The sequence below is a fragment of the Oncorhynchus tshawytscha genome, linkage group LG18, assembly GCF_018296145.1.
Source record: "Oncorhynchus tshawytscha isolate Ot180627B linkage group LG18, Otsh_v2.0, whole genome shotgun sequence".
NCBI classification, from domain to species: domain Eukaryota; kingdom Metazoa; phylum Chordata; class Actinopteri; order Salmoniformes; family Salmonidae; genus Oncorhynchus; species Oncorhynchus tshawytscha.
Window position 1 is genome coordinate 260,168 of NC_056446.1, and position 15,319 is coordinate 275,486.

The 15,319-nt window shown below is 47.4% G+C and overlaps 1 protein-coding gene across 4 annotated transcripts in view; it reads right to left on the reverse strand.

Moving 5' to 3' along the window:
• Positions 1-5,919: 5,919 nt before the first annotated feature.
• LOC112230633 (serine/threonine-protein kinase MRCK beta) overlaps positions 5,920-15,319 on the reverse strand; it is a 132,634-nt gene continuing 123,234 nt past the window's right edge. For all 4 annotated transcript variants that reach the window (XM_042300567.1, XM_024396907.2, XM_042300566.1 and 1 more), the window contains 2 exons: positions 10,327-10,397; positions 5,920-7,513 (listed from right to left, as the gene is read on the reverse strand). In XM_042300567.1, the coding sequence (XP_042156501.1) occupies positions 7,409-7,513; positions 10,327-10,397 (176 nt within the window). In that variant the 3' untranslated portion in view covers positions 5,920-7,408. The remainder of the gene's footprint in view (positions 7,514-10,326; positions 10,398-15,319) is intronic.

The window sequence follows — 15,319 nt, forward strand, 5'->3', positions numbered from 1 at the left end:
GTAGTTGAGGGCTTCTCGGTTTCTTGCATAGTGACTAACCTATTACCTCGTGTACTTGACTCATCTCCCAGTGACAGAGCAGTCTGTCCGCTTAACTGTTCATATACTCTGATAGTCTTCACCTCCTCTCCCCTTCCTTCCACTCCCCGGCCTTATATCCCCACTGCACTGCACTTCCTTGTTTGTTTTTTTCTCCTCCCACTTTCCGCCACAGCCTGCACCCCTCCTTGCGCTCTCCTGGTTGTATAGCTGTTGCCTCCAGGGCTGAGAGACATTATCACCCGCTTGTCTCAGCTAACTTTGTGTTGCCTCAACTTACTTCACGTGTCTTATGTATTACATCTCCTGCCGTTGTGTCCTTGAGCAAGACCCAACCCTCCACAAAGTAAAATACTGCTATGATGGGCTACTGTATACAAGACCGTTTGTCAACCCCTTCATCTAGAGGTACTGGGTGTGCAGACTTTTTATCCAAAGCTGCTCCTACACACACCAGTCCGCTAATCAAGGTCCTGTTGAGCAGCTGAATCCTTTCCCATTTTGAGCGCTTGAGAGACTGTTTTACAACTGGAGTATGCAGCATTGGTTTCGTTAACTGTGCACCCGTATAAACTGAGGAAAGTTATTTTAGGACATTGGACATGATAATGACATTAACCCTCTAGAGCAGCGGTCCCCAACCTTTTTTGCACCATGGACCAGTCTCATATAGACAATACTTTTCCAGACCGGCCGTGGGGGGGTCACGACACAACCGGAACATCGATTAGGCCTATAATTTTAGTATAGCTGCTTTTCATAACATTTTAGTTTAAGTAGGTCTACCGAGACGATATTCTAAAAACAAAGGGCATATTTTTCTCTAACGACCATATAATAAAAACATTTCAACTCACCATGTCGCTGAATCAGTGGGAGCCCTGAGCTTGTTTCCCGGCAACAAGACGTCCCATCTGGGGTGATGGGAGACAGTGACACCCGAAGGGTGTTCCTAATGTCCAGTCTACTCCGTTCCTAATGTCCAGTCTACTCGTTTTTGTTGCTGTCATTGTGGAAAACCCTGCTTCGCAGAGATAGGATGTTGGAAATGGAAGCAACGTTTTCAGTGTTTTTGTGACTCTCAGGACATTCAGCCTTGATTTTAATCCAGAAGGTCGGCAGAGATGAAGTTCTCAAACATACTTTTAAGGCCACTGTCATTTGCAACCTTAAGGAGTTGATCATCTTCCTGCATGGACATGGACGATTCACCTGGGACGTTTACAAATGGGTCGTGGATCCATTCCTTCGCACTTCGTGGGTCTTTGGCGGTTGGGAAGTAACGCTCGAACTCCATTGACAGCGAAGCTTGGTGATTGCACACCAGCTGGGAGAAAGACGTGTCAGTCTCTCCCAAAATCCCACTAATGTTTGGAACATGTCAAACATGCCCGTCCACTCGCCGTCCCCAGAGTTCGTTTGGCATTGAATGCAGACACTTTATCTGCCAACTTAAAGACAGTTGTCATTCTCCCCTGAAGTGACAGATTGAGTTCGTTGAGCAGGTTGAATATGTTGCACAGGTAAGCGACTTTTGCGACCCATTCCTCGTCATTGAAATGTGCTGCCAGTGGTGACTTTTTTTTCTGAAAAATCTCTGCAGTGGCTCTCGTAACGCAAACACTCTGGCAAGCGACCTTCCCTGGATAGCCTATCTCCACATACTATGCACGGGGCTTGGAGCATGCAAGTCACCTGTTGCAATAAAGCCATATTTTAGGTAGGACTCATCATATTTTCTATTGAATGAGGCTTTATTTTTTGTTTTGCAGTCTCGGGCTCTGCTGTCTCTGCATTATCGGCATCGTCGTTGGGCCTTTTATCTCCCTTACCCCTTCTGAAGAAGCTCTCCAGCGATCTTACCGATTTTAAAATAATAATGTTTATCCATTCCGTGCTGCCTGGTAGCGAACGTGCCCGCGGCCCGGTGGTTGGGGACCACTGCTCTAGAGTTTAAGCCTGGGGGGTTCTACTAAACTGATATTGCTAATTAGATTTCCACGGGACATTCATTCGATGATTATTGTAAGCTTATAGTTAACTAGTGAGAGACCCAGCTAAACTACATCACATTTCTCAAACATACAAGTATTAGGCACCATTTTAAAGATATAATTCTCGTTAATCCAGCCACAGTGTCTGATTTCAAAAATGCTTTACAGCTAAAGCTCCACAAATGATTATGTTAGGTCACCACCAACTCACAGAAAAACTGTCAAAGAGAGGAGTCACAAAAAGCACAAATGTAGAAAATGAATCACTAACCTTTTGATCTTCATCAGATGACACTCATAGGACTTCATGTTACACAATACATGTATGTTTTGTTCGGTGAAGTTCATATTTATATCCAAAAATCTTATTTTACATTGGCGCGATACGTTCAGTAGTTCTAAAACATGCAGTGATATTGCTGAGTGCCACAAGAATTCACAGAAATACTCATTATAAATGTTGATAAATTCAAGTGTTATGCATGGAACTTTAGATACACTTCTCCTTAATGCAACCGCTGTGTCAGATTTCAAAAAGACTTTACGGAAAAAGCATAATCTGAGAATGGCTCTCAGAGCCCAAACCAGCCATGTTGGGTAGTCAACATTAGTCAGAAATAGCATTATAAATATTCACTTACCATTGATCTTCATCAGAATGCACTCCCAGGAATCGCAGTTCCACAATAAATGCTTGTTTTGTTCGATAATGTCCATTTATGTCCAATAGCTTCTTTTGTTAGGTCGTTTGGTAAACAAATCGAAAATCGTGTTCAGGTCCAGTCGGACGAAAAGTTCATAAAGTTATATTACAGGTCGAAGAAACTTGTCAAACTAAGTATAGAATCAATCTTTAGGATGTTTTTATCATAAATGTTCAATAATGTTCCAACCAGACAATTCCATTGTCTGTAGAAAAGCTATGGAATGAGAGATACCTCTCATGTGAAAGCACGTGACTGAGAACGAGGCTGCAGGCAGACCCCTTATTCAAACAGCTCCCATCCGATCCCCCTTCACACGAGAAGCCTGAAACAAAGTTCTAAAGATGGTTGACATCTAGTGGAAGCCTTGGGAAGTGCAAAATAACCCATATCCCACTGTGAATTTGATAGGGCCGAGTTCAAAAACTACAAACCTCAGATTTCCCACTTCCTGTTTGGATTTTTTCTCAGGTTTTTGCCTGCCATATGAGTTCTGTTATACTCACAGACATCATTCAAACAATTTTAGAAACTTCAGTGTTTTCAGTGTCCCAAAGAAGTTCAAGAAAAAAATAAGCAAACACGTTTGGTGTTCACCAAAAGGCATGTGGGAGACTCCACAAATGCATGGAAAAAGGTACGCTGGTCAGATGAAACTAAAAGGTAGCTTTTTGGCCATCAAGGAAAATACTGTCTGGGGCAAACCCAACATCTCTCATCACCCCGTGAACACCATCCCCACAGTGAAGCATGTTGGTGCCAGCATCATGCTGTGGGGATGTTTTTCCATTGGCAGGGACTGGAAAACTGGTCAGAATTGAAGGAATGATGGATGGCACTAAATACAGGGAAATTCTTGAGCTACACCTATTTGTCTTCCAGAGATTTGAGACTGGGACGGAGGTTCACCTTCCAGCGGTACAATGACCCTAAGCATACTGCTAAAGCAACACTCGAGCAGTTTAAGGGGACATTTTTTTTTAAATGGCCTAGTCAAAGCCCAGACCTAAATCCAATTGAGAGTCTGTGGTATGACTTAAAGATTCCCGTACACCAGTGGAACCCATCCAACTTGTAGGAGCTGGTGCAGTTTTCCCTTGAAGAATGGGCAAAAATCCCAGTGGCTAGATTTGCCAAGCTTATAGAGACATACCCCAAGAGACTTGCAGCTGTAATTGCTGCAAAAGGTGGCTCCACAAAGTATTGACTTTGGGGGGATGAATCGTTATGCACGCTCAGGTTTTCAGTTTTTTTGTCATTTTTGTTTGCTTCACAATAAATATTTTGCACCTTCAAAGTGGTAGGTATGTTGTGTAAATCAAATGATACAAACCCCCAAATATCAGTTTTAATTCCAGGTTGTAAGGCAACAAAATAGGAAAAAATGCCAAGTGGGATGAATACTTTCGCAACCATTGGAACGCTCATTCTGAAAGTATTCAGACCCCTTAACTTTTTCCACATTTTGTTATGTTGCAACCTTATTCTAAAACGTATTACATTTTGACAAAGCAAAAACAGGTGTTTAGAAATGTTTGCAATTTAAAAAAATATATAAAATCACATTTTACAGTTGAAGTCAGAAGTTTCCATACACCTTTGCCAAATGCATTTAAACTCAGTTTTTCACAGTTCCTGACATTTAATCCTAGTAAAAATGTCTTAGGTCACATAGGATCACCACTTTATTTTAAGAATGTGAAATGTCAGAATAATAGTAGAGACAATGATTTATTTCAGCTTTTATTTCTTTCATCACATTCCCAGTGGGTCAGAAGTTTACATACACTCAATTAGTATTTGGTAGCATTGCCTTTAAATTGTTTAACTTGGGTCAAGCGTTTCAGGTAGCCTTCAACAAGCTTCCCACAATAAGTTGGGTGCATTTTGGCCCATTCCTCCTGACAGAGCTGGTGTAACTGAGTCAGGTTTGTAGGCCTCCTTGCTCGTACACACTTTTTCAGTTCTGCCCACAAATGTTCTATAGGATTGAGGTCAGGGCTTCGTGAGGGGCACTCCAATACCTTGACTTTGTTGTCCTTAAGCCATATTGCCACAACTTTGGAAGTATGCTTTGGGTCATTGTAGATTTGGAAGACCCATTTGCGACCAAGCTTTATCTTCCTGACTGATGTCTTGAGATGTTGCTTCAATATATCCACATAATTGTCCTCCCTCATGATGCCATCTATTTTGTGAAGCGCACCAGTCCCTCCTGCAGCAAAGCAGACCAGAAGACATTTCTCCAAAAACCATGATCTTTGTCCCCATGTGCAGTTGCAAACCGTAGTCTGGCTTTTTAATGGTGGTTTTAGAGCAGTGGCTTCTTCCTTGCTGAGCAGCCTCTCAGGTTAAGTCGATATAGTACCTGTTTCCTCCAGCATCTTCACAAGGTCCTTTGCTGGTGTTCTGGGATTGATTTTCACACCAAAGTACATTAATCTCTAGGAGACAGAACGCATCTCCTTCCTGAGTGGTGTGATGGCTGCGTGGTCCCATGGTGTTTATACTTGCATACTATTGTTTGTACAGATGAACGTGGTACCTTCAGGAGTTTAGAAATTGCTCCCAAGGATGAACCAGGCTTGTGGAGGTCTACATTTTTTTTCTGTGGCTGTGGTCTTGGTGGATTTCTTTTGATTTCCCCATGATGTCAAGCAAAGAGGCACTAAGTTTGAAGGTAGGCCTTGAAATACAGCCACAGGTACACTCAAATGATGTCAACTAGCCTATCAGAAGCCATCATTTTCTGGAATTTTCCAAGCTGTTTAAAGGCAGTCAACCTAGTGTATGTAAACTTCTGACCCACTGGAATTGTGATAGTGAAATAATCTGTCTGTAAACAATTATTGGAAACAATACTTGTGTCATGCACAAAGTAGATGTCCTAACAGACTTGCCAAAACTATAGTTTGTTAACAAGACGTTTGTAGAGTGGTTGAAAAACTAGTTTTAATGACTCCAACCTAAGTGTATGTAAACTTCTGACTTCAACTGTACTTCATGAACTTTTCCCCATTCATGTTTTTTTTCAGTAATCATTTTCTAGACATTTTTCACAAATCACAATTAAAAAATAAAATAAATTCATAGCATTAAAGTTGTGTTTTGAGGTGATGAAAATGCATGAAATAATCCATATATAATACAGTATAGAAAAAACAGCACACACAGAGACAAGCAAAGCACAACCGATATTATTTTATTTTCTGTTCACATGTTTGTTGCTAACAATTCAATAATTACAAAGATTTAAACTGGTGATTTAAGAGGAAGAAAAGTAGTAGTGTTTCGAAGAGAAAAAAAAGTCACATTTTCAGAGAGCTGAAAAGACCAGGAAAAAAAAGATCAGACAACATTTTCCTGGGATTAAAACATGTGCAAGTTTAATACAGTTTTTCTGAACCCCCCCCCCCTCACCAATGGCCTGCAGAGTTAAAGTCACTTCAGTAATTGATCTGAATGTGGTGCTGCAAGACAAAAAAAGAAAATGGGACTGAAGGCACACTAGTGATTAAACTGGATATGCCTGTACAGTATCTCACACTCTTGCTGTACAATGAAACGTCCCTCAATTGAGGACCACTATTCACATGCCCCCTTGTGGCGGTGCGGCGCTATGACTACACCTCCACTTTTTTTATTTAACTAGGCTCATGATTGAACGGTTAAAAATGAAGGGCCTCGTCCAGGAGGTTCTCTCTCTATGGTGAGCGGCTCTTCACACACATACTTATATAAACATAGCAAACGACAGCAGCAGCTTGTGAGTTGTGGTCCTTTTCACTGTTCAGACTCCCACCATGTCTTAAGTCTCATGATTATGTGGCTATGGCGCATTGGTTTTGCCAACTATACTTTTATAGCAAAAGATTAAGTTAAAAACAATGCACGTTATAAAGACTGGTGGGAGATGTGCAATTGCTGTAAAAGATGCCCACTGGTTTAGCTTAACAGTAAAACCCCTGCAGTCTGTTGAGTGGCAGCTCGACCCCTGGGTAGGGACTGCTCTCAAATTAATGGCCACTAGTCCGGGAACAGCTCAATAAGGGTTACAACACCAGTACGACAGGGTCTGCTATGTGGGGGGGTTTATGGTCCCTTTGAAGAAGATTGCCCTTTCTTTCACTGTTCAGTTGTGTGTACCACATACTATATAGTTGCAAACAAAAAGTTATCCTTCACTCTTCTTTTTTCTCTAATCTTTGTTTAGAAACACAAACATATACCTATGATTAGAATAGTTCATGAATGCTTTTTCCCCCTGCGAGGGTCCTATCGTCATTGATCTTGGTTTTTAATTCAGTCATCGCATGCATCTATGTATCAATAACCTAAACTAAGTATGAATAACCCATAAAAACTCATAGGAAAATGGGTGTCTCCCCCAACAGGGAACTGGAGAGGTGTGTGTGTTGGGGAGAGATGTCAGCACAGGATTGCTAGTAGTGCTGTGGAGTGTACATGGTGGCACCCTCCCTTAAAGTGAAAAGGAAGAGAGGAAAGAAGACAAGTAGGAATGGGGGGAACAAAACGTTCATCTAAAATCAGGGTGGGGGCTGGGACAGTCTGTTCTTGGCACTTCTGCAGTGATACACAAGTTCTATGTTGAATGTAGGTTCGTCGAGTGATTAAGCACGTATTATGTGTGTGTGTAGGGTGGTGGGGTCCTCAGCCGTCCAGGGCGTGTTCCAGGCCATCCAGCGTTAGCTGGCTGCGGTGGAGAGAGTTGGGGCTGTTGGAGGGAGTGGAGTGCTTGGTGGAGTCCCAGTCCGGCTGAGGGAAGAGAGAGAGTGTTTATGGTAAAGATGGATTATAGACGTTAAAGGGATAGTTCAACCAAATTACATATTGGTTTCTTTAGCCTGTAAGCAGTCTATGGACAAGGTATGACAGCAATCCATGCTTTGGTTTAGTTTCTCTGGCATTTGTGGCACAAATCCCATTCAAGTCATGTGACCGATATTAGCTTTTTTCGTACATCACGTCTACAAGTGATTTTGTTGAGCTTTATTAACAATCAATTTGAGATACTTTCAGATTATTTGGACATAACGTGCGAAAAAGGCTAATATTGGTTTCATGACTTGAATGGGATTTGTGCTACAAATGCTAAAATGTTAGCATGTGAAAACAGTGAGTATGTTTACATGCACACTCATAATTCGATATTAAACTGATTATGGCAGTAGTTAGAGCAAGGAAATAATTAATGTAAACACCTACTCCACTTACACTATGTGGACACCCTTTCAAATGAGTGGATTTGGCTGTTTCAGCCACACCTGTTTCTGACAGGTGTATAAGATCCAGCACACAGCCATGCAATCTTCATAGACAAACATTGGCAGCAGAATGTCTCAGTGACTTTCAACATGGCACCTTTCCAACATGGGCTTCCAACTTTGTGGCAACAGTTTGGGGAAGACCCTTTCCTGTTTTCAGCAAGACAATGCCCCAGTGCACAAAGCCAGGTACATACAGAAATGGTTTGGTGAGATCGGTGGCCTGCACAGCCCTGACCTCAACCCCATCAAACACCTTTGGGATGAATTGGAATGCCAACATCTAGAGTTCCAACATCTAGTGGAAAACCTTCCCAGAAGAGTAGAGGCTGTTATAGCAGCAATGTCCCAACATCTAGTGGAAAGCCTTCCCAGAAGAGTAGAGGCTGTTATAGCAGCAACATCTAGTGGAAAGCCTTCCCAGAAGAGTGGAGGCTGTTATAGCAGCAATGTCCCAACATCTAGTGGAAAGCCTTCCCAGAAGAGTGGAGGCTGTTATAGCAGCAATGTCCCAACATCTAGTGGAAAACCTTCCCAGAAGAGTAGAGGCTGTTATAGCAGCAACATCTAGTGGAAAACCTTCCCAGAAGAGTGGAGGCTGTTATAGCAGCAATGTTCCAACATCTAGTGGAAAGCCTTCCCAGAAGAGTAGAGGCTGTTATAGCAGCAATGTCCCAACATCTAGTGGAAAACCTTCCCAGAAGAGTGGAGGCTGTTATAGCAGCAATGTTCCAACATCTAGTGGAAAGCCTTCCCAGAAGAGTAGAGGCTGTTATAGCAGCAATGTCCCAACATCTAGTGGAAAGCCTTCCCAGAAGAGTAGAGGCTGTTATAGCAGCAACATCTAGTGGAAAACCTTCCCAGAAAAGTGGAGGCTGTTATAGCAGCAACATCTAGTGGAAAACCTTCCCAGAAGAGTGGAGGCTGTTATAGCAGCAATGTCCCAACATCTAGTGGAAAACCTTCCCAGAAGAGTAGAGGCTGTTATAGCAGCAATGTTCCAACATCTAGTGGAAAGCCTTCCCAGAAGAGTAGAGGCTGTTATAGCAGCAATGTTCCAACATCTAGTGGAAAGCCTTCCCAGAAGAGTAGAGGCTGTTATAGCAGCAATGTTCCAACATCTAGTGGAAAGCCTTCCCAGAAGAGTGGAGGCTGTTATAGTAGCAATGTTCCAACATCTAGTGGAAAGCCTTCCCAGAAGAGTGGAGGCTGTTATAGCAGCCAGGACCAACTCCATATTAATGCCTATGATTTTGGAATGAGATGTTGAACGAGTAAGCATACACTGATTAAAACAGCTGGTTTTCTGAGAAATCATTCTAATTGTCTAAAATGACAACTCCCGTACGGGATTGGGAGAGACACAGGTTGAAAGTCATGCGTCCTCCGATACACAACCCAACCTAGCCGCACTGCTTCTTAACACAGCGCGCATCCAACCCGGAAGCCAGCCACACCAATGTGTCAGAGGAAACGCGTGCACCTGGCAACCTTGGTTAGCGCGCACTGCACCCGGCCCGCCACAGGAGTCGCTGGTGTGCGATGAGACAAGGACATCCCTACCGACCAAGCCCTCCCTAACCCGGACGACGCTAGGCCAATTGTGCGTCGCCCAACGGACCGGTACATACACATGTACATACTACCTCAATCAGCCTGCCTACCCAGGAAGATAGTTGAATTTAATGTAACAGAGTGTGTTATCATACCCAGGAAGATAGTTGAATTTAATGTAACAGAGTGTGTTATCATACCCAGGAAGATAGTTGAATTTAATGTAACAGAATGTGTTATCATACCCAGGAAGATAGTTGAATTTAATGTAACAGAGTGTGTTATCATACCCAGGAAGATAGTTGAATTTAATGTAACAGAGTGTGTTATCATACCCAGGAAGATAGTTGAATTTAATGTAACAGAGTGTGTTATCATACCCAGGAAGATAGTTGAATTTAATGTAACAGAGTGTGTTATCATACCCAGGAAGATAGTTGAATTTAATGTAACAGAGTGTGTTATCATACCCAGGAAGATAGTTGAATTTAATGTAACAGAGTGTGTTATCATACCCAGGAAGATAGTTGAATTTAATGTAACAGAATGTGTTATCATACCCAGGAAGATAGTTGAATTTAATGTAACAGAGTGTGTTATCATACCCAGGAAGATAGTTGAATTTAATGTAACTGAGAATGTGGGATAGAGAGGGAGATGGACAGGGAAAAGAGAGGGGCATAGATTGAGAACATGTGTGAGTGATTTAATGTAACAGTCAGTGTGTGTGTGCGAAGTCTGGGTCTTTACCTCTCTCTCGAAGTCCCCGTCTGGGTTGGAGATGTTCCGCGACGATCCTGCTCCTCCAATGTCTGCACCTCCTTCATGACACAGTGACACCACCCGAGACACACACACACACGCGCAGCCAGACACACACACAAACATGCGCAGCCAGACACACACACACACGCAGCCAGACACACACACACACACGCAGCCAGACACACACACACACACACACGCAGCCAGACACACACACACACGCAGCCAGACACACACACACACACGCAGCCAGACACACACACACAGCCAGACACACACACACACACGCAGCCAGACACACACACACACACACACACACAGCCAGACACACACACAGCCAGACACACACATGCAGCCAGACACGCAGCCAGACACACACGCATGCAGCCAGCACACACACATATGCACAGACACACACACACGCATGCAGCCAGACACACACACGCATGCAGCCAGACACACACACACGCATGCAGCCAGACACACACACACGCATGCAGCCAGACACACACACACGCATGCAGCCAGACACACACGCATGCAGCCAGACACACACACACGCATGCAGCCAGACACACGCATGCAGCCAGACACACGCATGCAGCCAGACACACATGCAGCCAGACACACGCATGCAGCCAGACACACACACACACACACACAGCAGCAGCCAGACACACACACACACGCATGCAGCCAGACACACACACACACGCATGCAGCCAGACACACACACACAGCATGCAGCCAGACACACACACACACACATGCAGCCAGACACACACACACACATGCAGCCAGACACACACACACACATGCAGCCAGACACACGCATGCAGCCAGACACACGCATGCAGCCAGACACACGCATGCAGCCAGACACACGCATGCAGCCAGACACACGCATGCAGCCAGACACACGCATGCAGCCAGACACACACGCATGCAGCCAGACACAGACACACACACGCATGCAGCCAGACACACACACACGCATGCAGCCAGACACACACACACGCAGCAGCCAGACACACACACACGCATGCAGCCAGACACACACACACGCAGCCAGACACACACACACGCAGCCAGACACACACACAGCCAGACACACACACAGCCAGACACACACACAGCCAGACACACACACACACAAACACGCAGCCAGACACACACACACACGCAGCCAGACACACACACAAACGCAGCCAGACACACACACAAACATGCAGCCAGACACACACACACACACACAGCCAGACACACACGCAGCCAGACACACACACACACACAGCCAGACACACACACACACACACGCAGCCAGACACACACACGCATGCAGCCAGACACACACACACGCATGCAGCCAGACATGCAGCCAGACACACACGCACGCAGCCAGACACACGCATGCAGCCAGACACACACACACACACACGCATGCAGCCAGACACACACACACACGCATGCAGCCAGACACACACACACGCATGCAGCCAGACACACACACACGCATGCAGCCAGACACACACACACACATGCAGCCAGACACACACACACACACGCAGCCACACACACACACACACGCAGCCAGACACACACACGCATGCAGCCAGACACACACGCATGCAGCCAGACACACGCATGCAGCCAGACACACGCATGCAGCCAGACACACGCATGCAGCCAGACACACGCATGCAGCCAGACACACACACACGCACACGCATGCAGCCAGACACACACACACACACGCATGCAGCCAGACACACACACACACACACGCATGCAGCCAGACACACACACACACGCATGCAGCCAGACACACACACACGCACACGCAGCCAGACACACACACACACACACGCAGCCAGACACACACACACACACGCAGCCAGACACACACACACACACACGCAGCCAGACACACACACACACACACGCAGCCAGACACACACACACACAGCCAGACACACAGCCAGACACACACACACACACACGCAGCCAGACACACACACACGCATGCAGCCAGACACACACACAGCATGCAGCCAGACACACGCATGCAGCCAGACACACGCATGCAGCCAGACACACGCATGCAGCCAGACACACACACACGCATGCAGCCAGACACACACACACACCAGACACACACACACACACACGCATGCAGCCAGACACACACACACAGCCAGACACACACATGCAGCCAGACACACACACACACGCAGCCAGACACACACACGCATGCAGCCAGACACACACACACACACACGCATGCAGCCAGACACACACACACGCATGCAGCCAGACACACACACACGCAGCCAGACACACACACACACGCAGCCAGACACACACACAGCCAGACACACACACAGCCAGACACACACACACACAACACGCAGCCAGACACAAACACGCAGCCAGACACACACACAGACACGCAGCCAGACACACACACGCAAACGCAGCAGCCAGACACACACACAAACATGCAGCCAGACAGACACACACACACACACACACACACACACCCACACACGCAGCCAGACACACGCAGCCAGACACACACAGCCAGACACACACGCAGCCACACACGCACACACACGCAGCCAGACACGCACACACCCAGCCAGACACGCACACACACAGCCAGACACACACACACGCAGCCAGACACACACACACAGCCAGACACGCACACACGCACCCAGACACACACACACACGCACCCAGACACACACACACACGCAGCCAGACACACACACACACCAGACACACACACACAGCCAGACACACACACACACGCAGCCAGACACACACACACACGCAGCCAGACACACACACACACGCAGCCAGACACACACACACGCACCCAGACACACACACACACGCACCCAGACACACACGCACCCAGACACACACACACACGCACCCAGACACACACACGCAGCCAGACACACACACACACGCAGCCAGACACACACACACACGCACCCAGACACACACACACGCACCCAGACACACACACACACGCACCCAGACACGCAGCCAGACACACACACACACGCAGCCAGACACACACACACACGACACGCACCCAGACCAGACACACACACACGCAGCCAGACACACACACACACACACAGCCAGACACACACACACACACGCAGCCAGACACACACACACGCAGCCAGACACACACACACGCAGCCAGACACACACACACACACACACACGCAGCCAGACACACACACACACACACACACACAGCCAGACACACACACACACACACACGCAGCCAGACACACACACACACGCACCCAGACACACACACACACGACACACACAGCACCAGACACACACACACACCAGCAGCCAGATACACACACACACGCACCAGACAGACACACACACACACGCAGCCAGACACACACACACACACACAGCAGCCAGACACACACACACGCAGCCAGACACACACACACGCAGCCAGACACACACACACACGCACCCAGACACACACACACACGCACCAGACAGACACACACACACACACGCACCAGAGACACACACGCACCCAGACACACACGCACACAGACAGACACACACGCACCCAGACACACACACACGCAGCCAGACACACACGCACACGCAGCCAGACACACACGCACACGCAGCCAGACACACACGCACACGCAGCCAGACACACACACACACGCAGCCAGACACACACACGCAGCCAGACACACACACGCAGCCAGACACACACACACACACCAGACACACACACACACGCAGCCAGACACACACACACACGCAGCCAGACATACACACACACACGCAGCCAGACACACACACACACGCAGCAGCACAGACACACACACACGCGCAGCCAGACACACACACACACACGCAGCCAGACACACACACACACAGACACGCAGCCAGACACACACACACACACGCAGCCAGACACACACACACACACGCAGCCAGACACACACACACACACAGCCAGACACACACACACACACGCAGCCAGACACACACACACACACGCAGCCAGACACACACACACACGCAGCCAGACACACACACACACGCAGCCAGACACACACACACACACAGCCAGACACAGACACAGACACAGACACAGACACAGACACACACACACACACACACACACACACACACACACACACACACACGCAGCCAGACACACACACACAGCCAGACACACACACACAGCCAGACACACACACACAGCCAGACACACACACACAGCCAGACACACACACACAGCCAGACACACACACACACACACGCAAGACACAGACACACACACACAGCCAGACACACACACACACACACACACACAGCACACACACACACACACACACGCAGCCAGACACACACACACACACACAGCCAGACACACACACACACACACACACACACACACGCAGCCAGACACACACACACACAGCAGCACACACACACACACACACACACGCAGCCAGACACACACACACACACACGCAGCCAGACACACACACACACACACACACACACACGCAGCCAGACACACACACACGCAGCCAGACACACACACACACACGCAGCCAGACACACACACACACACGCAGCCAGACACACACACGCAGCCAGCCAGACACACACAGACACACACACAGCCAGACACACACACACACACGCAGCCAGACACACACACACACACGCAGCCAGACACACACGCACACACGCAGCCAGACACACACGCAGCCAGACACACACACACACGCAGCCAGACACACACACACACACACAGCCAGACACACACACACACGCAGCCAGACACACACACACACACACAGCAGCCAGCCACACACACACACACACACAGCAGCCAGACACACACACACACACGCAGCCAGACACACACACACACACGCAGCCAGACACACACACA